The sequence below is a fragment of the Jaculus jaculus genome, chromosome 6 (genome assembly GCF_020740685.1).
Source record: "Jaculus jaculus isolate mJacJac1 chromosome 6, mJacJac1.mat.Y.cur, whole genome shotgun sequence".
NCBI lineage: Eukaryota > Metazoa > Chordata > Mammalia > Rodentia > Dipodidae > Jaculus > Jaculus jaculus.
The window spans coordinates 161,465,221-161,492,140 of record NC_059107.1 but is presented as its reverse complement, the minus strand read 5'-3'; the positions used below and the strand labels follow the sequence as shown (position 1 = coordinate 161,492,140).

General features: G+C 48.5%; 1 protein-coding gene across 1 annotated transcript; it reads left to right on the top strand.

Moving 5' to 3' along the window:
- Positions 1 to 19,685: 19,685 nt before the first annotated feature.
- Rtl6 (retrotransposon Gag like 6) lies at positions 19,686 to 24,115 on the top strand. Its single transcript, XM_045152758.1, has one exon. It carries the CDS (start codon positions 19,725 to 19,727, stop codon positions 20,445 to 20,447), a length of 723 nt encoding a protein of 240 aa, XP_045008693.1. The 5' UTR covers positions 19,686 to 19,724; the 3' UTR covers positions 20,448 to 24,115.
- Positions 24,116 to 26,920: the final 2,805 nt, after the last annotated feature.

The following is a 26,920-nucleotide window of genomic DNA, read 5'->3' as shown; positions in this document are numbered from 1 at the left end:
CCATTACAATCATTGTAATTACATATATACAATATCAACCTATTAAGTATCCTCCTCCCTTCCTTTCTCCACCCTTTATGTCTCCTTTTCAACTTACTGGCCTCTGCTACTAAGTATTTTCATTCTCACGCAGAAGCCCAGTCATCTGTAGCTAGGATCCACATATGAGAGAGAACATGTGGCGCTTGGCTTTCTGGGCCTGGGTTACCTGACTTAGTATAATACTTTCCAGGTCCATCCATTTTTCTGCAAATTTCATAACTTCATTTTTCTTTACCGCTGAGTAGAACTCCATTGTATAAATGTACCACATCTTCATTATCCACTCATCTGTTGAGGGACATCTAGGCTGGTTCCATTTCCCAGCTATTATAAATTGAGCAGCAATAAACATGGTTGAGCATGTACTTCTAAGGAAATGAGATGAGTCCTTTGGATATATGCCTAGGAGCGCTATAGCTGGGTCATATGGTAGATCAATCTCTAGCTGCTTTAGGAACCTCCACACTGTTTTCCACAATGGCTGGACCAGATTGCATTCCCACCAGCAGTGCAGAAGGGTTCCTTTTTTTCCACATCCCCGCCAACATTTATGATCATTTGTTTTCATGATGGTGGCCAATCTGACAGGAGTGAGATGGAATCTCAATGTAGTTTTAATCTGCATTTCCCTGATGACTAGGGACGTAGAACATTTTTTTAGATGCTTATATGCCATTCATATTTCTTCCTTTGAGAACTCTCTATTTAGCTCCATAGCCCATTTTTTGATTGGCTTGTTTGATTCCTTATTATTTAACTTTTTGAGTTCTTTGTATATCCTAGATATTAATCCTCTATCAGATATATAGCTGGCGAAGATTTTTTCCCATTCTGTAGGTTGCCTCTTTGCTGTTTTCACTGTGTCCTTTGCGGTGCAAAATCTTTGTAATTTCATTAGGTCCCAGTGGTTAATCTGTGGTTTTATTGCCTGAGCAATTGGGGTTGTATTCAGAAAGTCTTTGCCAAGACCAATATGTTGAAGGGTTTCCCCTACTTTTTCCTCTAGCAGTTTCAAAGTTTCCGGTCTGATGTTAAGGTCTTTAATCCATTTGGACTTAATTCTTGTGCATGGCGAGAGAGAAGAATCTATTTTCATCCTTCTGCAGATATATATCCAGTTTTCCCAACACCATTTGCTGAAGAGGCTGTCTCTTCTCCAATGAGTATTTTTGGCATTTTTATCGAATATCAGGTGGCTATAGCTACTTGGGCTTACATCTGGGTCCTCTATTCTGTTCCACTTATCTACATGTCTGTTTTTGTGCCAGTACCATGCTGTTTTTGTTACTATGGCTCTGTAGTATAGGGTAAAATCAGGTATGGTGATTCAAATGCACTTTTTAAAATTTTTATTTACTTATTTATTTGAGAGAGAGAGAGAGAAAGGGAAAGGGGCAGATATAGGTATAGAGAGAATGGGTATGATAGGGTCTCCAGCCACTGCAAATGAACTCCAGATGCATGCACCACCTTATGCATCTGGCTTACATGGGTCCTGGGGAATTGAATCTGGGTTCTTTGGCTTTGCAGGTCTTAACTGCTAAGCCACCTCTCCAGCCCCTCAAATGCATTTTTACACATGGAAGAAAAGTAGGGTTACCAGTAATGACTGTGGATATTTGAGTTATCAATAGCAGAAGGAAGTCCCTTTCTCTTGGTAACACACATCCAACCCTCTGGCATTGGAGCTCCCTGCACATGGTAATCGCTTGCTCTGGCCTGCTTGCTGCCTCAGCCCCAGAGTAAGCCATGTTACGAGGATGTCCTTATGAAGAGTCTGGCTCACAGACATGTGCCAAGGGATGACCACGCAAGGACACGGGGAGAAGGTGGCATGTTCAGGCAGGCCAAGGAGAGGCCCCAGAAGAAACCTGCCTTGCTGACATTATGACTTGTAACCTCAGCCTCCCAATGGTGACAAAATAAATTTCTGCAGTGGCTTTTGTCCCAGAAACCAGAGTGAACTAACTACAGGCTGAGCATCTCACTTCCTCCCTTGACTGTGGCAAGTGTCCCTAGCTTGCAGGTGAGGCCAGCGACTTTCTTTCCTTCTGCTGGAGACCCTGCTCTGGACAGCAGCTTTACTGGCAGCTTGCAGTGACTGGCTGACTCCCCACCCTTTCCTTTACAGGCTCATCCCACAGCTACTGTCATTCCTGGAGCTTTTTCTAGAAGCATAATGCCACCTTTGGTGACAGTCTGGGCTGCACTCCTTTCACCCAGTACTCTGTCAACCGGCAGAAGAAGCTTGTTCTGCCATGGCTCTGGCTGCCATGGCTCAGATTGTGTGAACGTTGTCTTTCTTTTGTAAATAATTATTTTTCAAAATACTTTATGTTTATTTACTTCTTTATAAGAGAGAGAGAGAGAGAGAGAGAGAGAGAGAGAGAGACAGAGAGAGAGAGAGAGAGAGAGAGAGAGAATGGGCACACCAGGGCCTCTAGCCACCGCAAATGAATTCTGGACACATGCGTCACCTTGTGCATTTGGCTTATGTGGGTCCTGGGGAATTGAACCTGGGTCCTTAGGCTTTGCAGGCAAATGCCTCTAACTGCTAAGCCATCTCTCCAGCCTGAAAAAAATTCTTTTTATTTATTTATTTATTTATTTATTTGAAAGAGAGAGAGAGAGAGGCAGAGAGAGAGAGAGAGAGAGAGAGAGAGAGAGAGAGAGAGAGAGAGACTGAGTTTGGGCACACTAGGGCCTTCAGCTACTGCAAATGAACTCCAGATACATGTGCCACCTTGTGCATCTGGATTATATGGGACCTAGGGAACTTAACCTGGGTCCTTCAGCTTTGCAGGCAAGTGCCTTAACTGCTAAGTCACCTCTCCAGCCCCAAATAATTTTTGAGTTATAGCTCTAACATACATAGAGGCAAGAATACAAAGTACAAATAAATGCATATTATTAAATAATCATTGTGCAATTCCATTTCTTACCCAAGCCATTCTAGAAGTCCAAGTTGAGCTGGTACTAACCCGTCTGCTTGTGGGGATTGCAACCCTGACATTTTGACTGCTTTGCTTAATACACTGACCACCTACATGTGTACCAGAGGCCATAAACCAACTTGTGCCTGTGAACTTTATATACAGGCATTAAAAGATGTTGACTCGCTGGTGTCACCTTTCATTGACTATTCTGTAGGAAAGACTCGTCTTGGTCATGGTGGCTCCTCCCATCAGCATGGCGAAGCCCCTGGTACATGTGGACCCCCCTGGCTCTACCTAGACCTAGGGAAGGGGAACCTGAGGGAGTGTGGTCAGCTCCGCCAGGACGGTAATGTGTGCTTCCGCTTGAGAGCCATGGCTATCCAGCCTACTGTTGGGGGACATTTAGGTTGTTTCTGGGTTTTGCTATTGTGAACCCAAATCCATGATCATTCTTTGACAGTTTTTCCTGGATTCGCGACCATGAGACTTCTAATCACATCCGTTTTCACCTTGACTGGTTCATGCCACATCATTTCCCAGAGGGATTGGTGCTAGCCTAGGCCCACGTAACCCAGGCGCACACAGAGCTCTTAGGAAGAGGCAATTTACACCAGTGTCCAGAGAAAAAGCAACATTCTGACAAAAATGAGAACCTGCAGTGCGCAGACGTGCTTGGGGCTGAGGCGTGCCCATCCTTGGTATTCACGTCCAAGTCACCTCTGGTACCTTGTCAGTCAGCAGGGCAGCTGCTGGCTGTGTCATACACACCCTCATCTCTGCAGCTTGTGACAAAGTTAGGGTCCGATACGAGGACAGACCTCAGCGGTTGCCCTTGCTGGTTTTGAATCCGTCAGGAGACCATGGAGACACTAGAACCCGAAAGACTGAGTCCGCCGTCCTCACATGCGATGGGACTTTTCAGACTTCCCGAGTCTCCGTAGTATTGTGTTCAGATCTGTTAGAAATCGTGAATCAGAGCATTCAACACATGGGTGCCAAGAACTCTGGCTTTGAAGCTTCAGCATGCTGTAATTATTGGAAACGGTTTCTGCCAGTCAACGCGGAAATCCATCTCCGTAGAAGCGAGGGAGGAGAGATGGAGAGAAATTAAATGCTGAGACTTCCAGCAGGGTAGGAGATCTGATTTTAAATCCCACCATTGTTTCTGGAACAAGTCAGCATGTGGGAAGGATCTTTTGATGAGGTTCCCAGTTTTAATTGGAAAAATTTGTATTTTGTACTGGAATGGAAGGAAATTAAGACCTACCATTTTGCAGCATCAAAATTTTGATGAAATGTTCAAAACTAATAAGCTTTTTTTTTTTGCGGGGGAGGATGTTTGGCTTATAAGAATATTCATTGAAGAAAGTCATCACCCTGAATGGAGGCAAATGACTGAATTTATGAAGATATTTGAGCTGGGGATTTGCATCTTTCCTCCCTCCCTCCTTCCCTTTCCCCTTTCCTTCCTTCCTCCTTCATGCCTTTCTTTCTCTCATTTTCTTCTCTCTCTCTCTCTCTCTCTCTCTTTGGTTTTTTGAGGTAGGGTATCACTCTAATCCAGGCTGGCCGAATTCACCATGTAGTCTCAGGGTGGCCTCGAACTCATGGTGATCCTCCTACCTCTGCCTCCTAAGTGCTGGAATTAAAGGTGTGTGCCACCACACCTGGCTTTTTTTTCTCTTTATTTCCCTCTCTCTCCCTCCTTCCCTTCTCTTCTCTCTCTCTTTCCTTATGAGACAGGGTCTCACTCCTTAGCCCAGGTTGGCCTCAAGCTCATGACTGCCCGGCCTCAGTCTCCTGAGTGCTCGGGTCACTGGCCTGCATCACCGTGCTCAGCTTCAGCACTTACTTGTTTCAATACAGAAAACACAGAACTGAGAATATTGTATCTTTACTGGAGGTTTTATTGAGTCTCTTGGCACCTCAGTCCTGATAGAAAGATTTTCACAATTAATGTATGGTCTACCAAGAAGAGCATATTGAAGATATCAACCAATGTAAACTTCCCATAATAAACCCAACTTTGGGTAAGACTGGCACAATTCTGTCTCAAAATGAAGAAAGAGAAATCTACATTGATGAACAAGAGTATCTTTCAGGAACTGGAGAGAAGACTTCGTGGTTAAGTTGTTTGCCTGCAAAGCTAAAGGACTCAGTTTGTATCCCTGGGACTCAGGTAAACTAGATGCATAAAGAGGTGCATGCATCTGGAGTTTGCAGAAGCTGGAGGCCCTGATGTACCCATTCTCTCTCTCCTCTCTTTCTTCCCTGACTGTTTCTCTCTCCCTCAAATAAATAAAGAAAAATAAAATATTTAAAAATAATAAAGGCATACACCAAAAACTATTTTTTAAAAAAAGCATCTTTCAGGATAATACTGAGACAATTGGAAACCACCACCATCATCAACCAATGGGGTGGGCAGTGAGTGACACTTCAGAAAATGCATGCTTTTCATCCTTTTTTGTGTTTGTTTGTTTTCGTTTTTTTGTTTTTCAAGGTAAGGTTTCACTCTAGTCCCGGCTGACCTAGAATTCACTATGTATAGTCTCAGAGTGGCCTTGAAGTCACGGCAATCCTCCTACCTCTGCGTCCCGGGTGCTGGGATTAAAGGCGTGCGCCCCCACGCCCGGCTCTGCTTTTCATTCCTGTGAGCAGTCTAGCATACTCCCAAAACAGGTGAGAAAGGTGGTCCTGTCCCCTTACAGCTTTGCCATGGTGGCCATCCCCTCTTTCCCTAGGCAGCACCGTGGCTTGTGAGGCCTGCTTCCCTTCTGCCCAAGCTCCTCTCCTGCCCCCAGACATGGAACTATGGCCTGCATGGTCCTCCTTGGTCCTCTTCTCTTTCCTGTACACACTTTCCCAAGGATTCCAGAATCACAGACTGTGTGAGCAGCCTGATGTCCCACAGGACATCTCTGAAAAGCCTTTGCTATGCTATGAATGTAGCTGTCTTGTGGTCCTCAATGCCGAGTTGAATTATGAAAGGACCCTTCCTATCACACCTTCTAACATGTGTGAGTTCTGACTCTTGTGAGTCTGTCTGAACTTCAGGTCTTGCCTTTGCACATTTTGCCATAACCTGAAATGGAATGCATTCCCTCCTTGGTACATTCTAGCATCCAGAACCCAGTCTGAATAAACAGATTTTTCTGTACACACAGTCCAGTCTCAGGCATTCTGTTACAGCAATAGCAATAATAGTGTCTCAGCTTCAATGGTCCAGGACACCATTCCCCTCAAAGCCCACATCTCCCATTGTCCCTCTTCTAGTCCCTGTGGTCTTCATCTTTACAGGACATGGAACAACCTCCAGTTGCCATTCTTCTCCCACACTTCCATTTCATCACCAAATCCTACTGATTTTGCCTTTAAAATGTAGCCATGGAAGTGGAGAATTGGGCTGGGAGACAGCTCAGTGTTGGGCATTTGCCTGGTATGCACAAGACCATGAGTTCAATCCCCAGTACAGCAAAACCACAACGAATGTGAAGCCTTCAGAACCACACTAGGAGACAGATATGTTATACAGCCGATGAGTGCGGCCTGCAGACAACAAGGTGCAGGCTTCCCCTGAGCTCTCACAGGTCTGCTTATTCTAGAAGCTTCCCCACCTCTACCAGTTGCTCCTCTTCCATCTCTTCCAGCTCCTCCTCCATCTATTCTAACTCCTCCTCCTTCATCTCTTCCATACCTCCATGCTTCGTCTCTTTTCCAAGTACCTTCCTCAGTGCTCCGTATTAATGATATTTTTAGCCAAGTCTAGCCAAAACTTTATCCCATCTCTTAGGTATGGACTTCAATTTTCTTCCTTTCCTCCCTATTCTTTCCCATCTCTCTCTTGTCTTTTGAGACAAGGTCTCATTTAGACCAGGTTGGCTTCAAACTCTCCCTTAGCCACCAATGACCTGGAACCTCTGATTCCCACCTCCCGAGTGCTGGGATGACAAGCTTGGTTTCCACAGATGGTGTGGAGGAGCTGGGGCTAGCAGCCAGGGCTTCATGCATGCCATGCTGGAGCTCTACCACTGAGCTGCATGCCCAACCTCTTATTGGAACTATTCTGTACTTGGGCTTAACTGCAGGCTCACATGCAGCTGCAGGAAATAATACTGACCGAACCCTGGAGCCCTTTTCTTGGCTCCCTCTAAGGAAGCATCATCACAGAATCATCACAGCTGGGATCTTGACTCGGATGAAGGCTCCCCCTATTGCCCTCTCATGACCATGCCCACGTGTCTCACCCCAACTGCCCGGTAACCTGGTGTCACCTCCTATAACTTGGTCATCTCAAGAACATTACAGGCTGGGGGATGGGCCAGTGGTTAACGGTGCTATAGCAAATCCTGCTGCAGTTCCATTCCTGAGCACCCAAATAAAGCTAGATGCACCTAGCGTTCGTTTGCAGTGTCAAGAGGCCCCAATACACTCACATGCATGCACACACACACACACACACACACACACACACACACACACACACAAATATTTGTTTGTTTGTTTGTTTTTGTTTTTCGAGGTAGGGTCTCACTCTAGCCCAGGCTGACCTGGAATTCACTATGGAGTTTCAGGGTGGCCTCGAACTCACAGCAATCCTCCTACCTCTGCCTCCTGAGTGCTGGGATTAAAGGCATGCGCCACCACGCCCGGCCACACAAATATGTTTTAAAAGACTGTTCATAAGTGGAATCATATCTTGTAGGGTGGGCTTTTCCCACTACCTGCCATCCTCTGTCAATTGCTTCAGGCGTTTGGCTGTGTTAATAGTTTGTTCATCCAATTGCTGAGTAGAGTCCCATGGTTCACACCGCGTCTAACCAGTCATATGCCAAGTTTTTTCTAGGCTTTGGCTATTGTAAATAAACTTGCTAAAAATCTTCGTGTACTATTTGGGGGGTATATGTATGTGTGTGACAGAGAGAGAGAGAGAGAGAGAGAGAGAGAGAGAGAGAGAGAGAGAGAGAGAGAGAGAGAGGGAGAGAGACGTCTGTTCATTTGTATGGGACAAGAGCCCAGGACTATAATTACCAGGCTGTGTGCTTAATGTGCTCAGCTGTTTTCCAGAGGAGCTGCCATCTGACTCTCACCAACAATCTACCAGGTCTCCCTGCAGCCGCACTGGTATTTAGGATCACTGCCTTTTATTTTTTATATTTGTATTTATTAGAGAGAGAGAGAGAGAGAAAGAAAGAAAGGCAGGCAGAGAGTAAGAGAGATTATGGGCATGCCAAGGTCCCCTGTCATTGCAAACGCATGGGCCACTTAGTACATTTGGCTTTACATGGGTGCTGGGGAATTGAACCCAGGCTGTCAGGTTTTGCAAGCAAATGCCTTTAACCATTGAGCCATCTCTCCAGCCCCTCTGCCTTGTATCTCTGCCACTCTGACAAGCATGTGGTGGGATCTCATAATGAGTTTAATTTTTATTCCCTGCATGGTTCCGTGTGCTTACCTGTCTGTGCTCAGAGCAGCCTCTCCAATGAAATGTCTGTTCACGGTTTTCATCCATTTTATAATTGAGTTGTTTCACTGTTAAGTTTGTTCTAGAAACAAATTCTATGAAGGACCTGTGGCTTCCACGTGTTACTCCAGTCTCTAGATTGAATTTCTATCCTGTTTTCCAGCGTGTGTGTGTGTGTGTGTGTGTGATTTGTGAATGTATGGGCATGAGCATGCTATGCTATGTGTGGACAACCTCAGGGTGCCAGCCTGTAATGGGGTGTTCGGGATTCAGGAAAGTCCTTGAACCCCAAAACCTAGGTTCATTTTTAATTTTAATCAAAGAATTGAATAAAAAAGACAGAAGGATAATTATTAAATTATTGCATTTATTGAGGGAAGTACAGAGCCAAGGGAAGGCACCCACATGGCTACAGCTCCTATGTGGAGGGCCTCGGAAAACGATGGAAAGAAAAGAGAAAAAGAAGGTTCAAGGAGCTCCTGTCTTGTGGGGCGTTGGAGGGGTAAAGAGCCCACGTGGAGAATAAGGGCTAGGGGGCTCCCCCTTAGCTCAGCCCAGGCCCAGCAGAGGGAAACTCACCAACAGCTGGAAGTTCCCAGTGATCGCAGCGCATAGAGCCTGCCCTCCCCTCGCAAAGGTATTTATAACCTTATAATTCTGGGCCCTGTCTTCTGGCTCAGGTGAACCAGAGGGACAGCTGGTTGGTCAGGGCTAGAGGCTGTCTCAGGGAGAGGCTAGCCCTGATACCACGTTCCTGGGACTGAGCTTGACCAACCATGATGTTTAAATCAGTGAATGAGCTCCCTCTCATAAGGGCTCCAGTTTGTGGAAAAACAGGTCTAAGGAACTAGGCAAGCGGTAAGAAATCAGATTAACCTTGATTTCTAGTAAGTGTCGACTTCTCTGTCTTTTTTCCTTTCAGGGGCCCAGTCTCTCTAACTGCCTGCTCCCCACCAAGCCCTCATCTGCACCTTGTTGGAGACATGGTTTCTCTTACTGGTTTGCAGCTGTGCGTGCTGACTCGCTGGCCCAAGACTTTAGGATTCTCCTGATTCCCCCCCTCCACACCCCTTTGCTGGAGGTGTGTGATTTACATGCGTTATGGGATCCAAACTTCGGTCTTCAGGCTCAGCACTTTTCACCACTGAACATCTCCCCAGCCTCCTTTTCAGATTTCTGAGCTAGGGTCTTATGGTAGTGTGAATGTATGTCCCCCAAGCGATTCAGGGGTTTACTGAAGCTTGTAACTTGAATCTCCAGCCATTTGGCTGGAGGAGTGTCCCTGGGGGCAGACCCAGGCCCAGAATTCCAATCTAAAATACGCGAGGTGCTTGAGCTGGGCCTTGCCTTCCTGAGGTGTGCTCTCTTGCTTGCTTATGGTGTTGGTGACTCTCTCTCTCTCTCTCTCTCTCTCTCTCTCTCTCTCTCTACTTGGATCTGTGAAGGGGGGGTGGGGCAACTACTTCTGCCATTACAGAACTTCCCCTGGATCTGTGAGCTTCAAACTGTGCCTGGTGTGGAGGTCCATCTCAGTGACCCGAAGCTCACAATCACAGGTCTCATTTATCCCAAGCTTGGAATCTTGATTTTTCTGCTGCCAGAGCCCCTAAGGGCTGGCACTTCACGTGCTCCCTGCCATGCCCACACATCCTCTTGGACAGAGTGAAAGTTCTGAATTGTGATGGAGTCAAGTTGGTCAATCTTCCTTTTGCAGTTTGCGTCTTTGGTATCAAGTGCGGCTGTCCTTTGCCTGCCGTTCATTCTAAGGGCTTCGTCCTGGGCACCATACACTTAGCCTGTGCACATGAGGTATACTATTTTATAAGTTTAAGCCTATGACCCATATTGAGATTTGCTTTTTGGTAGAAGACGTGAGACTAAAATCAAGGTACATATTTATTTTCAGACTGAGGAGGTGCAATGGTCCCAGCATCCTTTGTTGGAGTGGGTCTTTCCTCCATTGAATTGCTCTTGCAACTTTGCAAAAATATGAGTTAAGCACATGTGTGTGGGATTTCTATTTCTGGGTTTTCTATTCTGTTCTGCTAATCTTTGTGTCTCTGCCTCCACTAATATAACACGGTCTCAATTCCTGTATAATAAGACTTGAAATAGGACAGACTGATATCGCCTGTTTTATTTTTCAACACAGTGTTAGCTATCCTAGTTTTTTTGCCCTTTTTTGTATATTTTAGAATGACATTTATCTTACACAAAATCTTACTTAGACTTCACAGACTGCTTTAAGCCTTATGTCAATTTGGTGGCAACATAGGGACATCTTTACTGCGTTGATTGTTCCCATCCGGATGATATTATTCTCTTTCTCTATTTAAGTCCTCATTGCTTTCTCTTGCTAGTATTTGGTTGTTTTCTGTGTACAAGTCCTGCGCTCATTGTGTTTCATTTATACCAGGGTGTTTTTAAAATAGTTTATTTATTTACTTGAGAGAGAGAGAGAGAGAGAGAGAGAGGGAAGAGAGAGGGAGAAGAGAGAGGGAATAAATGAATATGCCAGGGCCTCTCAACACTGCAGATGAACTACAGATGCATGTACCACTTTGTACATCTGGCTTTATGTGGGTACTGGGGGGATCAAACCTGAGTCCTTAGGCTTTTCAGGCAAGTACCTTAACTGCTGAGCAATCTCTTTAGCCTTATACCAGGGTATGTTCTTAAAGTTATTTATTATTTGCAAGCAGAGAGACAGAAAGAAAGAGAGAGAAGGGGAAGAGAAAGAGAATGGGCATGCCAGGACTTCTAGCCACTGTGAATGATCTCCAGATACATGTGCCACCTTGTGCATCTGTCTTACATGGGTCCTGGGGAATCGAACTCTGGTTGTTAGGCTACACAGGCAGGTGCCTCAACTGCTGAGTCACCTCTCCAGCCCATAAAAGGTGTTTATGACAGGTTATTTTTTATTTTATTTCATTTTTATTTTCACAATTCTTATTAACATTTTCCATGATTATAAAAAATATCCCATGGTAACACCCTCCCTCCCCCCCCCACACTTTCCCCTTTGAAATTCCACTCTCCATCATATTGCCTCCCCATCTCAATCATTGTACTTACATATATACAATACCAACCTATTAAGTACCCTCCTCCCTTCCTTTCTCTTCCCTTTATATCTCCTTTTTAACTTACTGGCCTCTGCTACTGAGTTTTTTCCTTCTCACGCAGAAGCCCAATCATCTGTAGCTAGGATCCACATATGAGACAGAACATGTGGCACTTGGCTTTCTGGGCCTGGGTTACCTCACTTAGTATAGTCCTTTCCAGATCCATCCATTTTTCTGCAAATTTCATAACTTCATTTTTCTTTACCACTGAGTAGAACTCCATTGTATAAATGTGCCACATCTTCATTATCCACTCATCAGTTGAGGGACATCTAGGCTGGTTCCATTTCCCAGCTATTATAAATTGAGCAGCAATAAACATGGTTGAGCATGTACTTCTAAGGAAATGAGATGAGTCCTTAGGATATATGTCTAGGAGTGCTATAGCTGGGTCATATGGTAGATCAATCTTTAGCTGTTTTAGGAACCTCCACACTGGCTGGACCAGATTGCATTCCCACCAGCAGTGTAGAAGGATTCCTCTTTTTCCACATCCCTGCCAGCATTTATGGTCATTTGTTTTCATGATGGTAGCCAATCTGACAGGAGTGAGATGGAATCTCAATGTAGTTTTAATCTGCATTTCCCTGATGACTAGTGACGTAGAACATTTTTTTAGATGCTTATATGCCATTCGTATTTCTTCCTTTGAGAATGCTCTATTTAGCTCCATAGCCCATTTTTTGATTGGCTTGTTTGATTCCTTATTATTTAACGTTTTGAGTTCTTTTTATATCCTAAATATTAATCCTCTATCAGATATATAGCTGGCGAAGATTTTTTTCCCATTCTATAGGTTGCCTCTTTGCTTTTTTCACTGTGTCCTTTGCAGTGCAAAATCTGTGTAATTTCATGAAGTTCCAGTGACTAATCTGTGGTTTTATTGCCTGAGCAATTGGGGTTGTATTCAGAAAGTCTTTGCCAAGACCAATATGTTGAAGGGCTTCCCCTACTTTTTCCTCTAGCAGTTTCAGAGTTTCAGGTCTGATGTTAAGGTCTTTAATCCATTTGGACTTAATTCTTGTGCACGGAGAGATAGAAGAATCTATTTTCTATGAAAGGTTATTAATTATATTGAATTACTATTTTTTCTCTATAAATGTTCATTGCCAAAATATACAAATAGGGTTGATTTTAATATTTTCAGCTTATCTCCTGCAACCCTGCTCAACTCTCTGGTAGTCCTAAGAATGTTTGTTTCTTTTGCAGGTTCTTTTCAATTTTCTCCATAGATGATTATGCCTGTGCAAACAGGGATGGGTTCATCTTTTCCCTTCCAACCTGTATGTCTTTCATGTCCTTTGCTTGCCTTCCTTCCTTCCTTCTCTCTCTCTCTCTTTCTTTTTTTGTTCATTATTTATTTATTTACTTGAGAGCTACAGACACAGAGAGAAAGACACATAGAGGGAGAGAGAAAGAATGGGCGCGCCAGGGCTTCCAGCCTCTGCAAACGAACTCCAGACGCGTGCGCCCCCTTGTGCATCTGGCTAACGTGGGTCCTGGGGAACCGAGCCTCGAACCGGGGTCCTTAGGCTTCACAGGCAAGCGCTTAACCGCTAAGCCATCTCTCCAGCCCTCTCTCTCTTTCTTTATTAAAGACAGAGGGGAAGGAAGGGGAGAGAGAGAGAGAGAGAGAGAGAGAGAGAGAGAGAGAGAGAGGGAGAGAGAGAGAGAGAATGGGTGCCACCATGTGCATCTGGCTTACATGGGACCTGGAGAATCGAACCTGGGTCCTATGGCTTTGCAGGCAAGTGCCTTAACCGCTAAGCCATCTCTCCAGCCTTCATGTCCTTCTCTTGCTGTAGTGCACTGGCTAGCACCGCCAGCACTGTACTGAACTCAAGTGTGAAAGTGAGCATGGCTGCCCGTCCACTCTTAGGGTGACAGTGGTTTCAGCTGTGCAGCACATTGGCTCCAGGACAGGGATGTCCAACCTTGTGGCTTCTCTGGGTCACATTGGATGAAGCAGAATTTTCTTGGGCCACATGATAATGGTTTTAGTAACTTATTGAAATGAGGAAATTCTTCATTATCTCAACTTTTCTGTGAGTTTGGACATGAATGACCATTGGTTATTTTAAAAATATAATTCACATACCATCAAAATCTCCACATAGTAGATTTTTAGTTTAAAACTACTACACATGGGCTGGAGAGATGGCTTAGTGGTTAAGTGCTTGCCTGTGAAGCCTAAGGACCCTGGTTCGAGGCTCGATTCCCCAGGACCCATGTTAGCCAGATGCACAAGGGGGGCACATGTGTCTGGAGTTCGTTTGCAGTGGCTGGAAGCCCTGGTGCGCCCATTCTCTCTCTCTCCCTCTGCCTCTTTCTCTCTGTCTGGCGCTCTTAAATAAATAAATAAATAAATAAATAAATAAATAAATAAATAAATAAATAAATAAATAAATAAATGAATAAAAACTACTGCTCATATTGAGCACCCCAGAAAGAATCCTTGCACCCCCGTATAGGAATTCTCCATTCCCTCCTTCACCCCACATCCTGGCAGCCCCACTCTACTTCCCGTCCTTAGGGATTTGGCTATTTTGAACATTTTATATTAATCAAAACCAACTCTATGTGAACTTTGTGCCCAAGGCCTTTAACTGAGCAGTGCTCTCAAGCGGGCACCAGCACTTCCTTCCTGGGGCCGATTAATACCCTCCTCTGTGGTGAGACGATCTGTTTACCCATTCACCTATGGACGGACCTGGGGGCAGGGACCTCTGGGATCATGATTAATGTTTGTATGAACATTCTTGTACATGTTTCTGTCTGGATTCATGGTTTTGATACTCTAGGACATATTCCTAGGAGTATGGAAACTCTATTTTTTGAAAGAGGGAGGGAGAGAGAAAGACTGGGTATGCCAGGGCCTCTAGCTGCTGCAAACAGACTCCAGACGCATGTACCTTGTGCATCTGGCTTATGTGGGCCCCAGGAAATTGAACCTGGGTCCTTTGGCTTTGCAGGCAAGTGCCATAACGGCCAGCCCTATACCTGCTTTACAATGTATCTGAGGATAACCTTTTTGATCACAGCCATCTCAGAGATAAAAGATGAACTCTCACTGTAGGTTAATTTTTAATTTATTTAAATATTTTATTTATTTATTTATTTGCAAGCAGAGAGAGCAATAGGTAGAGAGAAGAGAGAGACAGACAGAGAGAATGGGTATGTCAGAGCCCCCAGCCACTATAAACAAACTCCAGATGCATGTGCCACTCTGTGCACCTGGCTTTACATGGATACTGGGAAATCAAACTCCAGTTATTAGGCTTAGTAGGCAAGCGCTTTAACCACTGAGCAATCTCTCCAGCCCTGGTTATTTTAAATTTTTATAATTTATTTGTGTGTGTGTGTGTGTGTGTGTGTGTGTGCGCGCATGCACACACACACGTCAGGATCTCTTCCTGCTACAAACGAATGTCTATCCACCTGTACATGGGTAGCTTGGGAATTGAACCTGGGCTAGCAGGTTTTGCAAGCAAGCACCTTTAAATGCTAAGCTCTCTCCCCAGCTCCTAACTTCCACCGCTCTAATTCAGCACAGTGCTGGCGGTTCTAGCCAGTGGACTAAGCTAAGAAAAGGTCATGAAAGACATACAGGTTGGAAGATAAATGATAAACTCATCCCTGTTTACACAGACATAATTATCTATGGAGAAAATAAAAATTAACCTGCAAAACAAACTGTCTTCTTGTTTGGATTTTATTTTTTTCTCAATTTTATTAAACATTTTCCATGATTATAAAAAATATCCCATGGTAATGCCCTCCCTCCCTTTTCCCCTTTAAAATTCCATTCTCCATCACATCCACTCCCCATCTCAATAAGTCTCTCCTCTATTTGGATGACATGATGCTTCCCTCCTCTTATGATGGTCTTGTGTAGGTAGTGTCAGGCACTATGAGGTCATGGATACCGAGGCCAAATTTTGTCTGGAGGGAGCACGTTGTAAGGAGTCCAACCCTTCCTTTGGCTCTTACATTCTTTCTGCCACCTCTTCTGCATTAGACCTTGAGCCTTGGAAGGTGTGATCGAGATGTTACTTGGTACTCTAGTTACTTCTTTCCAGCACCATGGTACCTTTTGAGTCGTCCCAAGGTCACTGCCATCTGAAAAGAGAAGAATTAGGGGAGAGTCTCATGTAAACCAAACTGGCCTTGAGCTTACAATGTATCTGAGGATAACCTTGAACTCCAGATCCTTCTCAGGCCATCATGCTTGCACAGAAGTGCTCTTAACCACTGAGACATCTCTCCAGTCACTTCCTTCTTTTCTTTTCTTTTCTTTTCTTTTCTTTCTTTCTTTCTTTCTTTCTTTCTTTCTTTCTTTCTTTCTTTCTTTCTTTTTTTTCAAGGTAGGGTCTCACTCTAGTCCAGGGTGACCTGAAATTCACTCTGTAGTACCAGGTTGGCCTCGAACTCACAGAGATCCTCCTACCTCTGCTTGCTGAGTGGTGAGATTAAAGGTGTGTGCCACCATGTCTGGTTCTGTGTTTTTTTTCTTTCAAATACTTTATTTATTTGCAAAGGGTGAGAGAGACAGAGAGAGAGACAGAGAATGAATAGATGGGTGTGCCAGGGCCTCCAGCCACTGCAAATAAACTCTAGATGCTTGTGTCACTTTGTGCACCTGGATTTATGTGGGTATTCGGGAATTGAACCCTGGTCGTTAGGCTTTGCAGGCAAGGGCCTTAACAGCTGAGCCATCAATGTAGCCCCTAACTATGCTTTTGATTTGCGTTTCCCCGGTGGCTAATGATGTTGAGTCTCTGTTTATTTGAGACCGGATTTCTCTATGCAGACCAGATTGCTCTCAGACTTGTGATTCTACTGCCTCACTCTCTCAAGGGCTGGAATGGCGGTCACACACCATCACATGGCGGACAGTGAACATGCGTGTTTGTTTACTTTAAAGTGTTTTTCACTGTTCTATTATTTTAACTTCATCTGAGGTTAATTAGTATTATGATTATAGATTTTGTTTAATATTTGTAGTATGTCTTCAGGCATTTGGTGTTTTGAATAAAATGTCCTCCATAAGCTCATGTGGCTTTGTTTTAAGCTTTTTAGTGACAGCTTCCATAAATATAGACAATAAGCCATGATAATCCCCACCCTCCATTCCCAGTCTCCCCCTCTCAAATCCACCCTCCACTGAATTCCTTCTTCTCTCCAGTTAGTCTCTTCTAAATCGACGTCACTATCTTTTCCCCTATTATGAATGTCTAGTGTAGGCAGTGTCAAGCACTGTGAGGTCTTGAATATCAAGGCCAATCTGTGCCCAGAAGACAACATTGTCAGAAGTCCAACCCTTCCTCTGGCTCTTACATTCTTTCCACCATCTCTTCTGCAATGGACATGCTTTATGTGTTTTGAATGCTTGGTTCTCAGCAGGTGGCAAATGTGGGCGGGGGGAGGGTGAACAACTGTGGAGCTTACTGGAGGGAGTGTGTCACTAGGGGCAGGCACTGAGGTTTTGTAGTTCAGCCCACTGGGTGTTCATAGCTAGCTCAGACGATCTCCTTCCTGGTGCTGTAACAAAATGTGACTCTCCCTCTGCCTGTGTCTGTGTTCTCTGTTTCAGAGCCACGCCTTCACGCAAGCTGTCACTCCCAGGAAGTGACCAGTTAGATTTCTCAGATCTCTGTCTGAGTTACTTGTGTCTCCCCTAACCCTGCTTCAAAAGCCAACTTGGTTCTGTGCCCACCCTTGTGTCTTCAGAATGCTTCAAGACTCAGTGTTTTGCAGGTTATGGGTAGGAGGAAATGTCTCTGTGTATCATGACCCAACGTGTGGCTCTGACATTCTTTTCACCACCTCTTCCACAAGTTTTCCTGAGCCATGTTGGGTTCATTTTAGGCCTGCTTCAGTGATGAGGTCTTGGCAGCCTCTGTGTCTTTGGGCATCTGGATATTTTATTTATTTAACAGAGAGAAAGAGGGAGGGAGAGAGAGAATGGGCACACCAGGGCTCCAGCCACTGCAAATGAACTCCAGACATATGTGCCCCCTTGGGCATCTGGCTTATGTGTGTCCTGGGGAAACGAACCTGAGTCATCTGGCTTTGCAGACAAACACCTTAACTGCTAAGCCATCCCTCCAGCCCTAAAATTTTTAATTATTTGCATGATTGTGTATCTCTGTGTGTCTGGGTGTACCAAGGTCTCTTGTCACCACAAAAGGATACCATATGCTTATACTGGTTTTGCATCTGTCTTTACATGGGTGGTTGGGGAATTGAAACTCGGGCCATTAGGCTTTGCAAGCAAGTGCCTTTAACCACTAAGCCATCTCCCCAATCCCCTACACCCGGGACTTTCGATTTACACTGTCGCTCACAACTGAAACTGCAGCTGCCCCCTCAGTTGGGCATGGCCTCCAGAGACCTCGTGAGGCCTTGACTCACAGAGTGGTTGGATTCCCCCTTGTATTCAGAAGCAAAGGGAGGGTGCCAGGGTCCACTTCAGGTCAGTTTCTTTCAAAGTCCTGGCCTTAGTTAAGGTTAGCACAGTGCCTGCCTCCACGTGCTCTGGGAGCTGTCACAGCAGTGTCTAAGGGCACACTGTCTTCCTTCTGCCCCACTGCATCGTGCTCTGGAAGGTTCCAGCGGGTCACCGAAGCACACAGTTTGGTGTAGTGTAATACGAGAATCTTTCCCGAGAGACTGCCCCAATTCTCCTTGGAGTGGGTTTTCCTCCAGTCACACCCCAGTGACCACGATGGAACAGCTCAGCCTGGTCACTCTGAAAGTCACCGGAAGCTCATCTCCTTCCTTCTCATAACTCTGCTTTTGGCTTTAACTCGGTGGCAGTGGCAGAGGGAGGGGCCAGAGCGTCCATTCTGGTATAGTTTCTGGCTCTTCAGGGTGGAAGTAGGAGACATGAAAGGGCAGGCAGGGAAGGACTGTGACACAGGATTTCTGTGGAATCCTGAGCAGTAACTGAGCACCATGATTCTGAGTTATCTCAATGACAAATCGCACAGTCCCACGTGGTTCTAAGGACATAAATTAGCTCTTAAGCTACAAAGCCAGTATTCTCTAATAGGATAACTTACAGAAAAATGGCTGGGTGGAGCATCTCAACAATGCGACTATGTCTCTCTGTGTCTAGGAAGGACCTTAAGTGGAAGGATTTTTTTTTTTTTTAAGACTTTTCTGGGCTGGAAAGATGGCTCAGGGGCAAAGGCGCTTGCCTGGGAGGCCTAAGGACCCAGGTCTCGGCCTCCATTACCTCGAACCCACGAAAGCCACAGGCAAGAGGAGGCACATGCGTCTGGAGTTCGTCTGCAGTGGCTACAGGCCCTGGCGCGCCCATTCTCCCTCTCTCTAATAAGTAAATAAAAATAAATAAAAAATATTTAGAAAAATAAGGCTTTTCTCACTTATCAAGATTTGCCACTATGCCCATACCAAGTCGAAATCAGAAAAGCCAATTTCACTTAACCGCAGTACTCAGGGAGAGCTTTGCAAGCATCGTAGAGGCGACTCAAAAGCCTTTTAAGGACGCTGGCGCAAGAACAAGGCAGCGGAAGCCACGCTCGCCGCTGATTGGCTGCCGCGGTCCGGGCGCCGTGGCTGGGGGAGGGGCACGCCGCCGTCACTTCCGGGGGCCGCGCGCTCCGGAGCGGGCGGTGTCTATGGCAACCCGCGGGGTCGGCGCGCGTCCTCCGCGTCCCCGCCCGCTGCCAGGCCGCGCGGTGACCGCCCTCCGCCGCGACCCGGCCGCGCCGACCGGGAAGCAGTTCCGGCGGGCCGCCGCGGTGACTCATCGGCCTGGCCGCGTCCCCCCCCCGCGCTCCTGCGAGAGGCCCATCCCGGTGACGGAGGACGCCGCGGAGGATCTCCCCCCCCCCCCGACACCCCCAGGTAACGCGCCCGCCGCCGGCGCGCCATCGGCAGGTGCCGCCGCCTTTGTTCTGGCGCAGGTGGGCGCGGGACTCCCGGGCCCCCTCCGCCACGTCTCCCCGCGTCCTCCAGGCCTCGACCCCGTCCGCCGCGCGCCAGACCTCGGCCTCGCTGGGCCCGCGGGGAGGAGCCGCGTCCCGAAGCGCGCCGGGGCCCGCAGGCCCGCTCCGCCCTGCCCTGCGCCCGCCCGGCCTGCGTCGCCAGACCCCCCCGGCCCGGGGCTGACCCCGGCCCGCCAGCATGGTCCAGCCTCAGACCTCCAAAGCCCAGAGCCCTGCCTCGGCCGCCGCCGCCGCCGACGCCCAGATGGACGACGTGATCGACACCCTGACCTCGCTGCGCCTCACCAACTCGGCGCTGCGGCGCGAGGCGTCCACGCTGCGCGCGGAGAAGGCCAACCTCACCAACATGCTGGAGAGCGTGATGGCCGAGCTCACCCTGCTGCGCACCCGGGCGCGCATCCCCGGGGCCCTGCAGATCACGCCGCCCATCTCCGCCATCACTTCCAACGGGACGCGGCCCCTGACCACGCCGCCCACTTCGCTTCCCGAGCCTTTCTCCGGGGACCCCGGCCAGCTGGCCGGCTTCTTGATGCAGATGGACAGGTTCATGATCTTCCAGGCTTCCCGCTTTCCTGGCGAGGCCGAGAGGGTGGCCTTCCTCGTGTCCCGACTGACCGGGGAAGCCGAGAAGTGGGCCATCCCCCACATGCAACCCGACAGCCCCTTGCGAAACAACTACCAGGGCTTCCTGGCCGAGCTGCGCCGAACCTACAAATCTCCGCTAAGGCATGCCCGGCGCGCCCAAATCCGGAAGACTTCGGCCTCCAACAGGGCTGTGCGAGAGCGGCAGGTGCTGTGTCGCCAACTGGCCGCAGCTGGCACGGGGCCCTGCCCAGTGCATCCAGCTTCTAATGGGACCAGTCCAGCACCGGCCCTGCCCACCAGGGCCCAGAACCTTTAGGGATCCGCCACCTTGGTGGCATCCGCACCCACCCAGGTAGCTAGACTCTGCTGTTGAGAAGCAATGTCCACACCACAGTATTGCACTGTTTGCAGACATACTTTCCTGTCGCTCGGGGTCCGTAGGAGGTCTTCCTGTCATCCCTTTTGGTGCCCTGGTCGCCCACCTTGCTGTGCTCCCTTCTCATGTCCTGGCTCTGTGCTTACAACTCAATGCATGCGCTCCCCTATTGCCTGCTACCCCAGATCCTCCAGGGATCACAGCTGTGCCCCTTGGACACGCTGCCATCTAGGGACCACTTGGCCCGGCCCAGCCCATGCTGCTCATGGACACTTATCCTCTGTAGCCCCCCTCCTCTCCCCTCATGGCCTCCCTTGTCTCACACATGAGCTCTGGACAGAAAAGCCATTTTGGCCACGCAGGTGGCTTGAAGTGTGTACCTGACTCGGCCTGCCCAAAGCTGGCCAACAGCTGTGCCAGGTGACCAAGTAATCCCTCTGCTAGGAGCATAGGTATAGCATTGCAGGGGACTTCATCGAGGTGGGGCAACCTGGCGTGCCCTACTGCTGCCACTGGGAAGTTGGGGTCCAGATGCAGAGGCAGATTCCCCAGCGCACACCTCCATTCCTGTGACTGCTGGTGTCCTGACAATGAGCTGGGAAAGTGTGACACCTGCCTGTGAGATCATTGTGGACCTGGGACCCTGGGCAGTTCCATCAGGATTCCTGACTTCTGTGCCTCAGAGCCATGTGGAGGGGTGGGCACTAGTGACACCATTTGTCACTTGGCTGTCCAGTGGGACGCTCACAAGTGGCTGGTGTCACTCACCTGTGCCCATGTCACTCTGGTGGCCCTCACCCAGCCAGAGACTTCCCTCCCCCTCCATCCAGGTGCCATGTGGACTTAACCTCAGCCTTTCAGCCATTCCCACCATCTCCACGCAACATGCTCAGCCCGGGCCTATCATCTACTGCATTTGTCCAATAGCAAGACTCCTGACTGGAGGCCAGCTTCTCCCGGAGGCACTGCTGAACACCCATGCCAGGGTCCGGCTGCCAACTGCCTTGGTGCTCATGGGCACAGTGCTGAGCTGGCATGTGTCTTGGCTCTGAGGGTAAAGCTGTACCTCAGGCAGACAGCCTTGCCTTTCTCGCAGAAGGATAACCAAGGAATCATACTCAGACCCTCAGGACTGTGACATTCCCACCATGTTTCCATGCCAAATGAACCATGTTTATAGGGTCACGTGACCCATTAGCAGAGATGGGCATCTCTGGGGACCTCCTGGCCCTTGTCTGCATGATCCTGGCTTGACCACAGAAGGACCACCTCTCCATCAACCCAAAGACATTGCTCTTGAGAGCCCAGACTTTGGGACCTGGCCCCGGCCTCTTGCAGAGCTTTGGTGTTGCTGGGAAAAGTGCCTCTCATTCTTACTAGCTGCCACCTTGCACTGCCGGGTCCTCAGTGGTTGATGAGCTGGCAGCCCACCGCCACCACTCGTGAGTCTGTTAGCCCGGCTGCCCTGCTGCACGCTGGCCTGGTTGAGGCCTCCTGCTGGGACCGCGGTGCTCCGTGCGAACCCGCGCGCTGGGAGTCCTCCCCGCGAGGCGCACCGGGGCCAGGTGTGTCGTCACTGCGTGTGTCTTGTTTCTAGCAGAGCTCACACCTGCCAGTAGAGGGTCCCAGGCAAAGTATAGCAGCACCAGGGGAGAAGGGAACCTGGAGGGAGGAGACACCTGCAAGATCCTGTGACAGCGCAGTCAGCAGAGGAGACCCAGCATGGAGATAGGACATGTTTACTGTGTCACCTGCCCTGAGTCCTAGGGTGCCAGTGCCATGTTTGCATCAAGTGCTGTGGCCGATGCTGGGACCAGAGCGACTCAGGGCATCCACCCCATGCAGACTCCTTGCTTCATGTGGTTGGTTTGAGGATAGGATTGTGGTTTGCCTCTTGGTATTTCTGTTGGTGCGCTTGGGACAGCGCTGCTGTGCACATAGTGTCTTCTCACTGGCTCCCTAGAGAGCCAAGGCTTGTATCCACCTTGGACTTGGGGGAAGCCCACTTTGGAGCTGCAGTTGAGGAGCCCAGCATGAGTCTAGTGGCGGCCATGTTAGTCCCCAGCCAAGAGGACAAGACCAAAGGCCCATGTATCCTGAGGGAGACAGCAGCAGCTGGGCACTGAGCTGAGGAAGAAAGTGGGGTGTTGGGGTTGTAGTCTCTAAGGTATAGGGAGCAAGTTATGGCTTGTAAAGACAAGTGGAGGCATCAATGTATGTGAAGATGTGACACTTCTCACAGTACTGAGGCAGTATGACGACTGTCTCTGTGACATCTGATTAGCAAGCTCCATTCCAGGGCCTCTTTGGAGTTAGGATTTGGCACAGGGGTGACTGGCCCAGTATATGCTGTCACTTGGGGATTAACTTCATGTCCCAAAGCATTTGGTAACTTCTGGGAAACAAAACTAGACTTGGCCCCAGGCAAGTATGTAAGGGCTGTGAAAATACTGTTTAAAGGGAGGCAGGGTCAGCCTGAGACACTCTTGAGCTGAGCTGCTGCTGGACCTGTGTGCCCTGGGAAGTAAGCCTGTAGGTGACGGGATGTGGGCCTGAAGGGGCGCTGACCAAGACTGACTGAGGGAGTGAGCCTGGGGATTAGCCAGGGGGACACAATGGAGGCAGTTTTGGGTAGCAGAGGGAAGCCCCGCTTTGCAGTCCAAGTGGTCAGACTTGGTCCCCTTCTCCTTGGGAAGTGTTTGGTTAGGGGCTTTGCAAGGGCATTGTCACATGGGCTTCTGGATAAGGAAGCAAGAGCTGGGGTGGGTCAGCAGGCCAAGCCGCCCAGTGTCCTGGAGGTAGGTGTCAGGTCTCAAGGCCCTCCTGGAATGTCCTTGCAGCTGACCCCTCACCTTTCATATTTCTCCAGGACCTCACATTGGACTTGGTGGCAGCTGGCTCAGCAGAGGCACAGAGCCGGGGGTCCTGAGTGCACTCGGTGTCACCAGTAGTCCCTCACTCAGTCAAGCAGACCAGCTCTGACCTCCATGTCCCCATGTGTCATGAACGTTTGGGCAATTGAGGAAAGGAAATAGTGAAATCATTTGTCTCCTTCCAGACCCCTCCCTCCATCTTTGCCTTTTGCCCAGCCAGGTGGTGCCTGTGGAGCACGGCTCTGTGATTCCTGTCCCTGCACACACGGCCAGTGTCCCCACGTTGCCGCTTCTTGAAATGGCTGTGAACTCCCCTCAGGCAGAGGGACAGTGGTGCTGAGTGTGGCTCAGTGCTGTTACTAATTTCCATGATCAGAAATTGATTTTGTCAAATTTCTTCCTGATGTCATTACTTCTTGGGAACAAATCCCCAGTGGGGTTATTGGAGTAAAGAATGTGAGGCCCTCAGGCTTTTATGACTTAGTGACACAATGGTTTCCAGCAATTTCTGCGTCCATTTACATTGCCACCAGCAAGGTAAGTGCTTTCCCCTGGCTCAGGGTCCTCTCACTGGACTAAACATTGCTAGTGTTTAGTTTGCATCTGATTTCTAGCTCATGGAACATCTCCACGCTAAACAGCTACATTTCACCTTTGTGGATTGTCTCTTTGGCTCTATTGACGGGGTCTAGTGGATTGTGTGAGCTTGGTATATGATTAAAGATGCTAGCCTGGTGTGTGTCGTTCTTGCTGCAATGTCTTAGGTGTTTGCTCTTCGTGTGACTGAGATGGAGGTCCCAAAAGACGGGGGACCTCTCAGCCCTGGGCCTGCAAGGGTGCCGCAACAGGCAGTCCCTTGTCCCCAGCTGTCCTTGTAGTACCGAGACCAGCACCTGGCACATAGTAGGTTCTGGGAAGGGGACATCTGCACATATCGACATGCCAAGGCTTTGGACTAAGGCACGGCAGAAGAGACAGCACTTACGCTGAGAGAGCGGCTCTCATGCTCTGGCCCCGAGAATCCTTTGGCCTTTTAAAGTCATTGAGGACACCAAAGAGCTTTGACTCAGGTACGTTTTACTTGTCAGCACTTAGCCATGCCACAGATTACAAAATGTCTTTATACCATAAAAAGCTCAGGACATAGCAACATAAAATACCATACTAAGTAAGAAGTATATTTCACAAACAAAATACTTGAGTGAGGGACAGCATTGATTCCATCCTGGCGATATGTGGAAGGTCTGGCTTCCTTGAAGACAGCTGGAGGCTGAGACCCGCTCCTGTCCTTAGTCTTTGTGGAATTGGGTGCCATGAAGCCTCAGTCTCCTGCGTGCTGAGGCATTGAAGGCACTGAGTTCAGTGTCAAGAGAACAGGTTGACCTCAGAGCTGGGGCTGCTGGCTGACGACAGACCGTCCTGAACCCCCAGGGGAGCCCTCAAGTCTTTTGTTGCTCTACCCTCTGGGCTTTCCCCTCAGTAAAGTCACTTCTGGGATTCAAGTGGTGAGATGAGGAGGTTCCGAGTGTCTTTTGCAGATTTAAGCAAGTGTCCTGAGGTATGTTGAGGTCCTTCCACCTCCACCCAGAATCCCACCGGCGCAGCGCCTGCCGGCTCTGCTTTCCCTGCATGTGACGCTATTCTGGCTGATTGGATGCTTGTATTAGGATCTGGGGGTGGGGAGCCCTATCTCCCTGGCCATTTCCTTAGCTGTTCTCGCCAGCTGCACACAACTATGACCTCGAAAGTTTCTCTCAAACAGTGGTGGGGTGGCATTGCTGTTCTGGCAAGTGGGGTGCTGGGTGGAGCCATAATGGCTTTGTGAGAGAACCCCATTGTCATAGGCTAGGGCTTCAGCCGGCAGCAGGTGTGACCCCAATTTTCCCACAAGTGTATCTCACTGGCCAGTTGTGAAGGAGCTAACCCACGTCCCACCGAGTACCCTCTTGCCTGCTCTGTTCCCTCCAGCATGCACATTGAGGAGCGTGCCCGGTGCCCTCCGGGCTGTCTCATCTGTCTGCTCCCCAGAGATTGGGAAGGGCCTGCGTTACCTCAGCCTGGCCGTGCAGGCATGGAATGTGGGCCTGGCCTGGGCCTCCACCCCCGCGGTGGCATGCCGGCCTCTGGGCTGCTCAGCTCCACCTGGCCGACTGTGCTTTGGCCCTGACTTCTCCAGGAGACTCCATCGCTGTCCACACTGTCCCCAGGCCAGCAGAAGAGTGTCTCTCGCCTCTGGTTCCCCTACACATGTCCTACTAGCCAGGCCTCCTGATATACTCTAGTTAGACCAGCCAAGCTCCACTCCCAGCCTCCTCAGAGCAGAAGGCAGGTCTGTCGCCTCCCTCTTGGTCTCTTCAGTGATGTTGAGGAAGGTTTCAGGGCTGCCCCTCAGAGCTCTCCCTGAGCTGGCTGCTTAGAGCTCCTGTGTCTGACCCTGGTTCCCCCAGGCTCTTACCTGTTAACAACTCACGTGGCTACTAGTCTCCCTCACCTGCTGCTCTTCAGGGGCTGAGGTAGTTCTGCCAACTGTCCCAGCACCTCTCCCAGGGCCTGCAGGTGCAACTGAAGATGATAGAGATTGACGCCTGGCCCATGTCACGTGGCCTGTCTCATTGTAGCTGTCTGTCCAGCATGCCCTGTACCTACTTGGTCCTCTTTTTCACTTTTACAAAACAGGATCACCTGTCCCTACTTCCTGTTGCCACCTGGCTTCCACCACCTCTATAATGGTCCTTCAGTGCCAGACTTCTAGATCTGCCTTTGGAACCTTCTGGATTCCAAATGTTGCCCAGTTCATAGAAACCTGATGGTTACCATACATCCGTATGTGATGAGAACCCATGAAGGCCATGGCATTAGCTCTGAAAATGATTTACAAGTGAATGAGACTCTAGTCTCTGGATTTGCTATACTTGACTCACCTGGTCCCTTTTCTGGGGAAATTTAACTTGCTTAAAATTCCTTGTCCAAGTGATGCTACAACAACCATCCTCATAGCTGGTTCTCCTGAGATCTCTTGTCAGCGTGGCCCTGTTGAGTCTTTGCAGGTCCCTTTTTTGCTCCCTGAGGATCACCAAATCAGAAGCGTCAATGCCATGTGTCAAGTGACTGTCGTGAAAGATGAGCTTTCTCAATTCATTCCTTAGACATGGGCAACATTACCAGGTACCCCAGACAACACACTCCTCTTTTTCCCTTAAATGGCCTTCTTTTTAGACATATTGATCCAAGTATCATCTTTTTTTGTTTTTGATTTTTGAATTAGGGTCTCACACTAGCCCAGGCTGACCTGGAATTTACTATGTAGTCTCAGGGTTACCTCAAACTCACAGTAATCCCCCTACCTCTGCCTTCCGAGTTCTGGGATTAAAGGCGTGTGCCACCACACCCGGATAATAGATCATCTTCTAATGCTAGCATGTACAATAGATTGAGTGTGTACCCCCAGAATCCCATATTGAAATCCTCAGTCCAATGTGGTGGCATTAGGAAGTGGGGCCTTTGTGGATATCAGGTCATGATGAAGGAGCCTCAGGGGAC

Bases quoted from the DNA above. Each gene is read 5' to 3' on its own strand.
- Rtl6 (XM_045152758.1), top strand. From the start codon at position 19,725: ATGGTCCAGCCTCAGACCTCCAAAGCCCAGAGCCCTGCCTCGGCCGCC.